The 15,287-nt window shown below is 42.9% G+C and overlaps 1 protein-coding gene across 7 annotated transcripts in view; it reads left to right on the top strand.

The window, feature by feature from the left end:
* LOC124788645 (ninjurin-2-like) overlaps window positions 1–15,287 on the top strand; it is a 137,084-nt gene that overhangs the window by 101,299 nt on the left and 20,498 nt on the right. For 2 of the 7 annotated variants that reach the window (XM_047255918.1, XM_047255919.1), the window contains exon 3: window positions 12,788–12,983. The exons of 3 other annotated variants lie outside the window; for them this stretch is intronic. In XM_047255918.1, the coding sequence (XP_047111874.1) occupies window positions 12,788–12,976 (189 nt within the window). In that variant the 3' untranslated portion in view covers window positions 12,977–12,983. Of the gene's footprint in view, window positions 1–12,787; window positions 12,988–15,287 lie in introns of those variants that run through there. 2 more of the 7 variants (XM_047255917.1, XM_047255920.1) reach the window with 1 other exon arrangement.

Raw genomic sequence — 15,287 nt, forward strand, 5'->3', positions numbered from 1 at the left:
GCTATTTTTCATTCAAGTAGCGCCTCAGTTGTCACCACCCCACACCAGTTCTCCCACGAAGGAAATATTTCTCACAGTCCCTGGAACCAAATCTGCGTCCACCGCATAGCAGCTAGCCGTGGTAGCCACAGAAGGTGTGATATATTACAGGTGCCTAGATAGATTTAAATTACATCATGCCACATGAACGGGAGAAACTGTACGCCAAGAATGCATTACTGCACATGGATTTGTCGCTCTCTTGTATTATTTGGTCTTGATCGTTTCCAAATTGACATTCATGTAACGCCTGCTTTTCCAGTTTAATAAAAGATAGAAAATTCGACTGAATAAAAATTATATTGCAGTATGACCGACTGGAAACAACAAAACGGACTAGCTTTCTGCGCGATACTTTCCAGTCCACAGCAGTCCGCAGCTTTGGATGCTGCCTCTACCCAACACCGCAAACGAATGCCAGCACGCCAAGCTACCCAAGAACTTAATATTGGAAGACATCCCAACAAAGGTAACCTTCCTACTGGGAAAAACTTTCGTGTCAACGAACTTAGTATGCCAGTGCATCAACGATGTTGTTCGCAAAAGCATAAGAGGCTGAAATTTATCGAACTTCGTGTATAATGACGTGAGCGATAATAAAAGGAAGGAAGATACAACAGATTCGTTTCACAGTGAGCGAAAGAGATGGAAACCATACCGTAGGATTTCAGTGTGCCCCACCAACATTCAGTAAAACGAGTCACTGGATTCGACCTCGATTTTGTAACTAAACATGTATACCTGGAAATGCCCACGTATAGCAATTATCACGATTATTTATTGCAGTAATTGTTTACCTCTTAGCGCCTTTCTCAGTGTCGCCTTCTTTAGTGACGTAACTGCTCTGTAATTTGCGCAGTATTAATGCATTTTTCACTTTATGACCTTCAACCCTTCCTTACAAAAGGTAGCTGAATTGTTTCTCACTGTCACGATATACTATTATTTCTTTATTCATTACTTACTTCCTCCTTTTTCAAGTAAGCTGTCCGAATTTTTTATTTCACTTGCTATTTCATTATATCGACTTCTACAGCTTCTTTTTCATTTAAAAATATGTTCCTCAAGCCAGTTTATAATGTGTGATAGGTACTCTCGTTTCTACATCTTCATCAATACTTCGTAATTCGGGCAGTGAGCACGTTATCTCGAATTATTCTGATGTTATCTTCATGCTCATTTCGCGAGACATATGTGATAGAACGTAAAGTTACACTCTCTGTACAACATACGTACCTGGAATTTTAACAGTAAACCATGTTAGCCAATCATGTAATAATACAGGGAGACAGACGATTTTTAATGAAATAATACTCAGCCGACTTTAAAATTACGCATGTTTATTTACACAAAATCAAAACTCATTATTTTCCATTTTAGCTAACAAAGTTATTTGTGAAAAATAATGTCGTCAAGGTGATGTCTACCATTTCGAATGCAGGACTCAAGTCTCCTCTCAAAATCCTCCATCACACGGACTAAAATCTCTACAGTGATGGCAGCAATTTCTTGAATGATTGCATTCTTCAACTCGTCAAAATTTCGTGGTTTGTGGTTATAGACAAGATTCCTAAGGTACCCTCACAGAAAAAAAGTCACATACTGACAAGTCGAGAGACCTGGGAGGCCAAAGAACATTGCCAAAACGTGAGATAATCCGGCCAGGTAACATGCGTCTAAGAACTGTCATTGAAGTGTTTGCAGTGTGCGATGTTGCCCCATCCTGCTGGAACCAAACGTGTTTTAACGGGATTTGTTGTCTTCTTAGTTCTGGTTTCAAGAATGTTTCAAGCATAACAATGTAACGAACTGAATTAACAGTAACTGTGGCCCCGTTCTCTTCAAAAAAAATAAGGTCCAATAATGCCAACAGAGCTGAGAGCACATCAGACTATTACTTTTTCTGAGAGTAGAGGACGCTGGTGGATAAGGTGTGGAAGCTCTGGAGCCCAGTAACGTAGGTTCTGCTTATTAACGGTCCCGTTTAAATGAAAATAAGCTTCATCACTCATCGATAAAATTTCATTTTAATTTGATCCCAAAATCACTTGCATTCTGTAAGCGAATTCTTCTCGTACAGCAAAATCAGTTTCCTTAGGTTGTTGGACAATGAGCTTTTTGTAGGGATGGAATTTTAATTCTTTATGCAAAATTCGTCGAACCGATTCACGATTGATTCGTAACTCACTAGCATGACGCCTAGCTGACCGTCCTGGGCTTCTGACTGCCGGTTGCCTTACCCTTTCAACATTTTCTGGTGTCGTTACTCTGCGTCTCGGGCCAGGATGCTTCTTATCCAGTATATTTCCAGTTGATCTGAAGTTTTCCACCCATCTGAGGATTGTGTTACGGCTCGGAACAGCTCCATGTCGACCGACATTAAACCGCGCACGAAACAATCGCTGCGTAGCAATAATAGACTCACCACTTTTCATGAAACTGTCATAGACAAAAAACACTCGACGTTGCAAGTCCCACTGCTACATAGTGACTGAGTAAATGAAATGGGGTCTTGTGTGGATCAGAACTATCCCCATTACGACCACCTCCCACCACCGCGCCCTTAGTACTACGCAGTTCAAAACTGTCCGTCTCCCGTGTGTCACCCTGTACATTAATGGTTTGTTTTCGCCGTTGTATACGCAATATGTTTTATTTATTTACGTTGAGAGCCATCTTGGAAGACAGGTTTGATCACAGTATGCTCATCGTAAATATGGTTGCAGAAAGAGTAGCGTTTGGTCATCGAGATTGTAGAAATAAACATCTTTGTTCATGTTCACAGTAGCCTGAAAGGATGGGTAAGAAAAATACTCCAAAAACATCAGTTAATTACACCTTCCACACAGTGCAGATTAAACGCCTCTTTTGGAAGTCACCGGGTGAGTTGGCGCAGTGGTTAGCACACTGGACTTGCATTCAGGAGGTCGGTGGTTCAAACCCGTGTCCGGCTATCCTGATTTCCGTGCTTTCCCTAAATCGCTTCAGGTAAATTCCGGGATGGTTCCTCTAACAAAATGCACGACCGATTTCTTTCCCAATCGTTGCCTAATCCAAGTTCGTGCTTCGTCTCTAATGACCTCGCTGTCGACGGGACGTTAAACACTAATCTCTTCCTGCTCCTTCATTGGGAAGTCAGTGCACTCTGCGGCTTGCACCATTTGTAACGAGATAAACTGGCGACTCGTCGGACCACACTACATGCCTCCTGTTAGCTAATGCGTAGTTCTAGGTTGTTTGACTCATCGAAACGATCAGCTTCATGTACCGCTGCTAGCAATGACGTTTTGCGAGGTCCTCGATACCAAATGTGAATTTCTTACACTTCGCAATTTTCGCCCGTAAACTGCATGAGATGGACTTGCGTTTACTGACAGCAATAAATGGTTCAAATGGTTCAAATGGCTCTGAGCACTATGGGACTTAACATCTGTGGTCATCAGTCCCCTAGAGCTTAGAACTACTTAAACCTAACTAACCTAAGGACATCACACTCATCCATGCCCGAAGCAGGATTCGAACCTGCGACCGTAGCGGTCACGCGGTTCCAGACTGAAGCTCCTAGAACCGCACGGCCACACCGGTCGGCTACAGCAATAATTACTGACGAATTTGAAATCGATTGTCATTGACAAGGCGCGACTATTCGTGTGTGGTCCCCGTCTGTTAGGATATTTTTATGTCCACTGTTCTTATGTCCTTTTATGTGGCTGCGAGTGGTACACCATACCTTGTAGACACATTGGACAACTTGCATCGATACACACAAAAAAAGAAAAAAAAATAGCGCATCTTTATTCACGGTATGGTCATGACACCTTCAAAAGTGAAGTTCCTTTGTACTGTTCCATCACGTCTCCACGTCGACATACTGCATGTGCCACAACACATACAGTTAATTTTCGGCAAGTATTAGGCAGACAGTTGACGGTCGAAATTGCGTAACTGTACATGTGCAATCTTCTTGGAATCGTGTAATATTGAGTATTCTAGCAAGAAAGAAGTGGTAAGTATAGGTTCCATCCTCTGTACAGTACATATCGATCCCAGGCATATGCTGTATAATTAATGTGCCAGCTTCTACACCGGGAAGGGTCACACGGCACGTGACGTGTGACGACATATATCTTGGTGTTGTCTGAACTGTGGTATTGATCCCATAACAAACGAGAGAATGTCACAGAACAGATGAGTGGAGTGGTAGCATTGAGACAAGAAAGAATACGTGTCGTTGTGCATAGCAGTGACAAAGTAAGAGCATTAACGAATAATGACCGTGGATTAATTAAACTCAATATGAGGTGCGTCCGTTAAATAAAACCCCTTCAATTCGATGAAGACATTTGGTAAGGCAAAGAGATCTATACACTATTTATTAATCTCTACACACTGTTGAATAGCATAGAAGATGAATTTCGGAGATATTTAACATTTTAGGTTTAACTCAAATCAATTAAAGTTAAATAATAATTATTTAACTTTTCAGTATCCTCTTCGCTGTTTCCTGCCGTAGTTTACCCCCTTTGACCCCATAAAATCGTTTTAGTTGTACAGGGTCGCTCCAATACAAATGAACTTTTTGGCTGAAGATATAAAATTGGTTTTAAAGAGGATGAGTGGAGGGCTTAGATGTGTAAAGTGTTCTTAAAGGAAAGCAGATGCAAACCCTTTGTACGCGATATTCCTTAGTACCGACTCCTAGTTCAGTGCCCTCGACAAGGATAAGTAATTCAGATTTGCTTCTAGAATTGTAACTGGCCTTACGAAATTCATGCGGACATACACAGAGCTATCGTCTCGCGAAACATTTTAAGGGAGCTAGATTTACACTGTTCAGCCACATTAATGTGACCGCCTGTCAACAGCCTGATAATGATTCCCAAGGATAGATGCATAATTATGTTGGTACATTGTGCCTTCCAGAATGACAAGATCTCCCAGAGAATGCCACAAAAATGTCCCCCAGAGCATAACGCTCCATTCCACCCCCCCCCCCCCCCACCCCCTCCCCTGCCGTCCAAGACCTTTCCGACGATAGTTGTGAAAGATATTGTGTTTTCGTTTCTTTATTGTTTTATTTTGTAAATGTTTTGAGAATTATTTACTGATTTACGTCATAACTGAATAGCGTCTGCTGATATTATTTCACGGACCTGAGAAATAATAAAAAATAACAAATACAGCAAATGTTTCAGTTTTGTGAACAAATTGTGTGTGTTCAGTACGGAATAAATAATTAGTGTGAGAATAAGCATTTCATATCTAGTCGAGTGAAAAAAAAAGCAGCGACCGTAAATGGTCTCGCGTTATTGTGCAAAATGGAAGCAAGAACATTCAAGAAGCTCCCCTTGAACTTTAATATTTAACTGTTTCTTTTCTAACAGCCATCTCCGATTTTGTGCCATGATTGTTTAACACATTAGTAGTTTTGAACGAATACGATTGTAGACTTGTCTGATCCACAACTGATGTGGCAGTCCAATCAAAATACTCTAAAGCACCGTCCATCCAAAGTGGTCGAAACTTTTTTAGGCATGATACGTTTCTGGTACACACTGCATCGCTGCTGACCGTCGAAGTGTTGCTCCGTCACTACCGCGAACAAAACGCTAACGGTAGGCGTCTGTTCATAGCTATTTTCACTGCACTAGCCTGCAACGGATAATATTGCTTTGACCGTGAGTCAGACCATTACCGAGGTTGACCTCATCCACCAAAATATGCGATCCAGTTATGCACTTTACCTGAGTTTACTGAATAAATACACACGAACAGCTTCTCCATGTCAACGAACTTAATCAGCTGAAGGAGCTTAATTTCAGAGACAGCAGTCAGGTTTTCTTGTACTAGTTAAAGTCAGTCAATTCTGTATATTGGAAAGGAGCGTTTTTTGGGACAGACGTGGGAGTCTCGCATTGACGTCCTGGGTAAGGTCCTAGACTAGATCCTAGTGGAGAGGGTTCACTGTTGCCTTCCTTCGGCCTGTTGTGAAGTGTAAGAAGTGAATCCGTGACCTATGACGATTTCTTATGAAGTGTAGTGGCCTTACGGATGAAAAACGGAGAGGGTGAAGCCTGATGATTACACGTAGACTGCTTCTGCCAAAGAGCACCAAAAGTGGCGGCAGTGCTTAACGACCCAGTGCGATGGATGGATCAACGTCATCGACGTTACCTGCTCTCACTTCATGAGTCAACATGGGAATTTAACTCATTACATTTGTACAAAGTCTGGTTATCAAGGCCTTTACATTGCCACGTATTCTTCGTTTGCTGGTCAAATACTGGTACTGGCACTGAAAATTTCGTGTTGGGTTCTGCCTCGGCCGACGTTTTTTTGATAATTTTTCTGACGCTTCACCAGTACGATAACTGGCGTTGCCAAAGATTCTCCTTCCATTGATATTGGCTGACCAGCGATGGAAGGCGAAGCTTTGAGAATGCCAGCCATCGTACTGGCGGAACGTCAGAAAATTATCAAACGAACACCGACCGAAGAATCCAAGGCATAAGCCATTAGGCAGTTTGTCAACATGTGGCCACGAAAGTCTTACCGATTTTGTACTGAAAATTTCTACTCACCACCAACATTAAGTCAAGAAATAGTTACAAATCTGTTGGTCACGAACTTTAGCCCTCATGTTCTTCCTTTGCCTGCCAACTATTAGTACAAATTTCCATTGCCTTGGGGAATATTATTGCGCCTTTCGGCATTTACGTGAAGAAGCATTGTCTCTACTATAGTTCTTGTTAGGCTCTAGCACTCAATAATTCTGTAATGCTATGAAATAATGTAAGCTGTTAATCTTAAAAAATACTAAATGCGTCGAGGAATTACGTTTTTGTTGAATTTTTCGCCTTGTTATCTATGAGACTGGTCTGAAAAGTTCTTGGCCTCGCTCATAGATCGCAGCACTAGGAACATGATTATTTTCTCCAGAAGTTTGTGTAATTTTCAACAATTTTTCTGTCCAATAGTTGACTGTATGCAGCTGTCTGAACAAGGTGCACTGCGTGCATTCTCGTAAACAGAGAAAAATCGAGTATCGTATAGTGAAAAAACTATTATCATTTTTTTAAAAGATGTCAATCGAAATTCATTCGAGGTTAACAAATGTGGTGACTGTTCTTCAGTTTCCGCTATGAAGAAACGGACTGCCGAATTTAAATGGGGTCGTGGGAGTGACACAGATGATGTGCGACAAGGACGTCCAAAAAGCGCAAGCACATCAGAAACCGTCGAGAAAGTGTACGGTAAAATCTTGCAAGGTCGACGTACGAAGGTACATGATGTTAAAAAAGATTGTAGGGATTTCAAAAGAACGTGTCGGTTATATTTGGCATAAAGAATTAATCATGAGAAAGGTTTGTGCACAATGGGTGTCGCACTTGCTCATGGAGGATCAGAATCGAATTCACACGACAATATACGAACGATGTCTGGCGTCTTTTCGTAAAAACAAATGTGATTTTCTTCTTTAGTATATCATAATGGATGAAACATGGATTCACTCCTACTCACCAGAATCGAAACAACAATCGGAACAGTGGACAGAAGCACGTTCCTCAGCTCCAAAATAGGCGAAGGCGATGTAATCATCGGACGTGAAAGGAATTCCGTTAATTGGTTATCTTCAAAAAGCTAAAATAAAACCGAGGAATATTCTTCTGACCTTCTGGCGGATAAGGATCCAAAACTTTAGAAACAAATCTGCTCTGCAGAAGAAAAAAAGTCGTCATTTATGAACTCAATGTCCTTGTATACAAAAGTGGGGCTTCCAGCCAAGAAGCCAATCAATGCAGCTGTAGAGTATTTTGCTGCACTTCCGCAGGAACACTACAGATGTGGAATAATGTCACTGAAACGCTGCTCGTTGAAGTTAATTAACGATATAGGAGGTTATGTTGAAATACAAAAGGTTTTGAAAACATTAATTCTCGTTTTGAAAAGCAAAAGTTTTCGTACTACCTCCATACTATCAATATGACACGCTTTCGAAGTGAATTATACGCTTGTCTCTCCACCTCTGTCAAACCAAGAGACCTACAAAGTTAATAGATTTCGCTAGTGGCGCGGCAAGAAAACGCTGCAGCGAATGTGGTTCTACGAATATGCATGTAGGGTAACGCACGCAGTGTGAATGCAAATTGCTCCTCACTGCACGCGGTACAACGTGACGATGCGGGTCCTCTATCACAGCACAGGCAGCACCGCCAGCTGCTTGTGCTTAGACGCTGTAATGTACACCGTATAACGGCCTACTGGTTACCTTTGTGCGTGCAAGACTGCGGAACAGTGATGGGCTTGCAGCTAATAATTTCGTTTAAGTGTTTGATGTCCAGCTGCTGATGCGATCTCAGGCTACTCTGTATGCTGAATGGGCGTCGGATGGCGTCACGTTGCCAAGCATGAATGCCTGTATTTAAGTAGACATGTACTGGTCGCAGAATATAACGCGTTGTGTGCTGCACGAAGCACTGCTAGGAGAAGCAACCCCTTTGGGAGTGTAACCAAAACAGATGCGGGTGCAGAGTCTGATTCCAGGGGTCACAATTTGTTCATGACTTCGGATGATTATCAAAATGTACTCTATCATCGTCATCCCTGTTTTGTTATCATTATATACACTCAGGTGACAAAAGTCATGGGACAGCGATAAGCACATATACAGATGGCGGTAGTATCGCTTACACTAAGTATAAAAGGGTAATGCGTTGGCGGAGCTGTCATTTGTAGTCAAGTAACTCATATGAAAAGGTATCTGACATGATAGTGGACGCACGACGTGAATCAACAGACTTTGAACGCGAAATCGTAGTTTGAGTTAGACGCGTGGGACATTTCCTTTCGGAAATCGCTAGGGAAATCAGTATTTCGAGATCCACACTGTTAAAGAGTGTGTCGAGAACACCAAATTTCAGACATGACCCCTCAACCGTGTACAACGAAGTGGGCGACGGCCTTCAGTTAACGATCGGGAGCAGCGGCGTTTGTGTCGAGTTATCAGTACTAACAGACAATCAACACTGTGTGAAATATCCGCAGAAATCAATGTGGGGCGTACGACGAACGTATCTGCTAGGATAGTGTGGCGAGCCGGCCAGAGTGGCCGAGCGGTTCTAGGCGCTACAGTCTGGAACCGCGCGACCGCTACGGTCGCAGGTTCGACTCCTGCCTAGGGTTTGGATGTGTGTGATGTCCTTGGGTTAGTTAGGTTTAAGTAGTTGTAAGTTCTAGGGGACTGATGACCTCAGAAGTTAAGTCCCATAGTGCTCAGAGCCATTTGAACCATTTGATAGTGCGGCGAAATGTGGCGTTAATGGGCCAGACAGCGGACGATCAACGCGAGTGCCTTTGCTAACAGCACGACATCGCTTACAGCGCCTCTCCTGGGCTCGTGACCATATCGGTTAGACACTATACGAATGGAAAATCGTGGCCGGGTCAGATCGGTTCCGGTTTCAGTTGGTAAGAGCTGACGGTAGAGTTCGGGTGTAGCGCAGACACCGTAAAGGCATAGACCTAAGTTGTCAACAAGGCACCGTGCAAACTGTTGGTGGCTCCATAACGGTGTGGGCTGTGTTTACATGGAATTCTCTGGTTCCTCTGATCAAGTGAACCGACCATTGACTGGAAACGGTTATGTTTGGCTGCTTGGAGATAGTTTGCAGCCATTCACGGACTTCTCGTGTTCCCAAGCAACGATGGAACTTGATGGATGACAATGCGCCATGCCACCGCGCCACAGTTGTTCGCGACTGGTTTGAAGAACATTCTGGACAGTTGGCCCGACTTGAACCCTCATCGAAAATTTATGGAACATAATCGAGAGGTCAGTTCGTATACAAAATCCTGCACCGGCAACACTTTCGTATTATTATGGACGGCTATAGAGGCAGCATGGTTCAAAATCAAATGGCTCTGAGCACTATGGGACTCAACTGCTGTGGTCATAAGTCCCCTCGAACTTAGAACTACTTAAACCTAACTAACCTAAGTACATCACACACATCCATGTCCGAGGCAGGATTCGAACCTGCGACCGTAGCGGTCGTGCGGTTCCAGACTGTAGCGCCTAGAACCGCTCGTCCACTCCGGCCGGCGAGGCAGCATGGCTCAGTATTTCTGCAGGGGACTTCCAACGACTTGGTGAGTCCATGCCACGTCGAGATGCTGCACAACGCCGAGCAAAAGATGCTCCGACACGATATTAAGAGGTACCCCATGACTTTTGTCATCTCAGTGTAGGTTATTTTCATTACAGATAATTCATATCCATTTACTGCCCTCCCCCCGCTCCCCCCCCCCCCTCCTCCCCCACGCCTGGCGCGTGGCACGTGTAACTTAGCGTGACCCCGTTTTTAGCTTTCCACATATAACTGGACATTCAGTAGTAATAAGAATACTAATAAAATGATTTAGCATGTTAATATGTACAGCTTACACGACAAACTCAAGTCGCGTCTTGTTACTCTTTACAGATTTTGGAAACTTCGTCACTATAAATTTCAATGTCCCGGTGGATATTCTTTAAACCAGTGAATCGTTCTTCCATGTTTGCTCTAAGCCAAGTCTTGATGAAACGAAGGGTTTGGAATGTATCTTCTGCTGTGACAACATCAGCTGATCGTGTGGTTAGAATTTTCAGAATAATTTTAGTGCAAGGACACAGATCACTGCCGGATATGTCGATTATCTCAAGCAGAGATTAAGGAATCTTAAAACCAGCCTTGATGTGAAGCTTCCATCTGGCCACCAGTAAAAAGGAGACGACAGGAGCATCCCAGGAGTTGCTTGTATATCTCCGTCTCTTCGCGCACAGTTATGCCTTCTTCGCCAAAAGAAGTACGTAGCATATGAAAAAAAGCCTTAAATCGAAAAAGAAATTAATTGCGTCTGAACCCTGTCGAGCCGGATCGCATACTCACGGCAGCAACTGAAAGTATCCTTTGTCAAAGAAAGTTTGTAATGTTCAATTATTTCATTGCCAGTTTCGAAGCCCTTAGTTTTCATGCTGACTTATCCTTCGAGACTTCGCTGAACATTTAGAAATTAATGTGTGGAAAAATACAAATATTTGTTAAAACTGTTCTTTGCAGAAGGGGAGCGTAGTCATCATCCGCTAGTCATCACTCGCTCCCATCTCGTGCAATCCTTGTTACCATGACTTTCACGCATCTTCCTTCTTTATCGATTCTGCTTCTGAGATACACAATTCGTCCACTCTCTTAAAATTAAATGCCAAGCTTCCACACACACAATTACCTCAATTTACTTAATGTGATATTACAGTCATATGCTAACACTCGTTCCATTTCAATAAGCCGCTGCCTCAATTCCGGTTCACTTTCGGCGACCACTGCTACGTCATCAGCGAACCTTTTCATGTTGATTTTTCTGTCCGTGACAAACAATTTCTACATCGAGTCGGTGTTTTACATCCCTCATTGACTCTCCCTGATAAAAATAACATATCAGTGGAGACAATGACCAACCCCACATCCCACTTTTCCTGGTGTTGACTTCTTGTATCGCCCCCTCAGTGCTGATTACCCTAATCTGTTTCCCAAAAATGGAGTATGATGATTACCGCAACCTGTTTCATATAAACTGACTGGGTTACTCTTCTACCCGTGTAGTTGGTTCCACACCGCCTAATAATGGAAAACATTTTATTCCGTTCCACATTGTCAAAAGCCTTCTCTAAATCTAGGAACGCAATGCATGTTTCCTATTATTCACTGTAGTGCTAAAATTGCTTCTCGGCTTCTCTAGTATCCCTCCTTCTCAAAAAGTTAAACTGTTCCTTTCCTAACATACTTTCTACCCGTGCCATTCTTGGATAAGGTAATAACTTCAACACTTCGCCACTTGTAATTCTTTCAAATCTGCTTATTTAATTCAACAGCATCAATTATGGATAAAATTCACTATTGCGAATATTTTTATGTGCATTATACCAGACTGATTGTGTTGTAATTATGACTTTAATCCGTTCTTGCTTTCTTCAGAAGCATAACAATGAGGCTATATTGCTTTTTCAAAAATTGGCGGAACTTCATCAGATACATGAAATACATTCACGAGTTTGGTTAGTTCTTGGTCCTTTGACTTGCTGGCCGTGAAGCAATTTCCTACACAAGGTGCAAGTGTGCTCCGCCCCACTTGAAGGATGGAAAAGAGGAGTTCAGCGCAAGTGCGTAACGAAGATCTGGGATAGAGGGGAGACAACTCATTCTAATTTCTCGGTGAAAGGCTAAATAATTTTTCACATTTCACGACAAATGGTTCTAGGTTACACTTCCTAATGTCCATTACATCTTATGGCCTTCTTCAAACTGATAGTGAATTGATACTTCTGCCCTTGGGACGGGACACAAGGATCATAATTCTTTTTTTCGAAGACTCGCGATACGCCATTGGTCTATTATCTTGTTGGCGTCCAGACCATTAGAGGCGGCACACGAGCTCGAGTAGAAAGTTACTTCGAAATACAAACACAATGTGTGGATTTAGCTCGCAGGTAATGTTGCAAGGACAAAATCGCCACATATGATTACTTAGTAAAATTTGCTAACTTCAGTGTACTGTAGTTTGTTGAGCCTGTCAGTTTTGAGATACATTTTCTCGGTACCCTCTAGTCAGTGACCAAGCTCCTGCACATCACTGCAGTGACAGCTGTAACCTGAAATTAAAGTGTTGCGAAAAACGGAGCGAAGCGTTGAAGCAGACGTGTGGCTGTCGCCAGGTGTTGGTGGGCGTGGTCTTCCTGGTGATCGGAGGCCTCAACATCAACAAGGAGAGGGACAGGCGCGCCGCGGACGTCCTCAACGACATCAGCCTTGTGCTCGTCTTCATCGTCAGCGTCATCAACGTCATCATCTCCGGTTTCGGCATGGAGGACTCTTCCCAGTTGTTCGCCGAGGGGATGGTCTAGCGCTGAAGTAAGAAATACGCGTGCTACGCGATGCCTAACGACAGTATCTGGAATACGTGCACGCTTTTAATGCATCGCTTTGAACGGAGCTCACTGATGCTGCATGGGCGTCCGTGCTACATGTGATTCATGTTAAGGCGCGTGGCAGAGGCTGTATGTCTACATATCTGAAAAAAAATGGCTCTGAGCACTATGGGACTCAACTGCTGAGGTCATTAGTCCCCTAGAACTTAGAACTAGTTAAACCTAACTAACCTAAGGGCATCACAAACATCCATGCCCGAGGCAGGATTCGAACCTGCGACCGTAGCGGTCTCGCGGTTCCAGACTGCAGCGCCTTTAACCGCACGGCCACTTCGGCCGGCCTACATATCTGATATATCATCCAGAGGGTGTAGGAAGACTACGAAAAGTCATCTTCTCTAGGACGTCGCCAACAGAACAATGAGGCACATTCCGTATTGCCACCAAGCTCAGTAATGAATAGAAGGATGCAGTAATAATCACAGCTAACGCTCTTTCAACATAACTTTTTTTTACGAAAAGAGATAAAATTTTCTGCTCCACCTTTGAGTTTACGAGAAGAGAATTTTTCATCTAGAAAGGATAGCGATCTCTTCCGAAACCTGGACTCTGAAGGACAAGCTTTTCTTTCCACGAGTCGCAAAAATCGCCCTCTCTCTCCACCGTCAATTCCACTCCTGAAGGAATGCGATTCCCAGATACTAAGACAAGTGCATGGGAGGAGGGTTTGGCGGAAGATTTGTTAATCAGGAGAGCAGAGGCATTTCCCAAGGATCTGACCCGTTACAAAGATAACTTCAGCATAGTTTACGAATGGAAAAGCAAGACTGATCGTTTTGAGCAGACAGTAGTGTCAAATCTGCGATTAAAATAACGACGAATACGAAGAACTAACTGGTTCTAGTGAACAGAAAAGGAGTTTCTAGAAGCTTGAAGAACTTTATATCAACATAGTTTACGAATGGAAAAGTAAGACTGATCGTTTTGAACAGGAAGTAGTTCCAAATCTATGGTTAAAATAATGATGAATACGATGAACTAGTTGGTTCTAGTAAACACAAAAAGAGTTTCTAGAAGCTTGAAGAGCTTTATTTGGCACTCCAGGTCGTGAAGCATTCACTTACTAAGAAGCTACATATACAGTATCAAACAGTAAGACAGGAGAGACGCACTTACCTCAAACCGCAAATAGTAGCATTCAGGTAACTCTTAGCGTCGAATGAGCACAGAGATATTAACCAATGAGTATCAGAGGGCTTCGAGTATAAACTTGCCACACTCATTTCTCTTGGTGAAGAATTATTGTGCTAAGCGATGGTTGCACTCAGAAGCGAAAGCAAAAGGATTATTTCCTTATCTGTATCGTCAGCATTGTTCCGTGGCGATAGGACTCGCATTGTGTTTCAACGTCCGCTGATTGTTTCCATCCAGTGCATCTTCAAGATGTATGACTGTGATACCGGTACTCGCATTTTTATCGAGTTCATCCGTCCATCGTTTCTTTGGTCATTTCATGGTATTCACCCATTGGTACTGAGCTGTTATGCGAACTTGATCACTGTGCTCTGTGCTGCTCTATGTACTCGTACACGCCCACACCATCTTAGGCGGTAGTCTCGCATTTTTTTCCATTGTTGGTTTCACATTTAACTGCTGTTTGATGGTGCTTTTAAATGTCAAAGTCATTCCTCGATTCATGCAAAAATACATGGGAAGCTGCCTGTCGCATGCAATGTCAAAAACTCACTATAAAAATGTAACATTTCTCCCGTTCCTGATACCAATGTTAACCATATGACGCAATAGATTGCAATCAGATTGCCTCCAGACCATGATAGGAAAATGCCAGCATTTAATCGAATGTTGACGTATAATTATTACAAGAAACATTCGTAATGTGTAAGCAAGGTTTGAATTACATTAGGTCAATCGATCTGACCTGGGACCTTGACAGAAGACTATCTAATAATGTACGAAGAAATGGATGTCAGATGAGTTATATATATATCACATAACGTATAACATTCGACTACTGAGGAACCAAACATTCTGGAGCTATAAGGCTTTTCAGGTTTGGCTCAAATGGCTCTGAGCACTATGGGACTCAACTGCTGAGGTCATTAGTCCCCTAGAACGTAGAACTAGTTAAACCTAACTAACCTAAGGACATCACAAACATCCATGCCCGAGGCAGGATTCGAACCTGCGACCGTAGCGGTCTTGCGGTTCCAGACTGCAGCGCCTTTAACCGCACAGCCACTTCGGCCGGCTACTTTTCAGGTTTAAC

The sequence above is a fragment of the Schistocerca piceifrons genome, chromosome 3 (genome assembly GCF_021461385.2).
Source record: "Schistocerca piceifrons isolate TAMUIC-IGC-003096 chromosome 3, iqSchPice1.1, whole genome shotgun sequence".
NCBI classification, from domain to species: Eukaryota; Metazoa; Arthropoda; class Insecta; order Orthoptera; family Acrididae; genus Schistocerca; species Schistocerca piceifrons.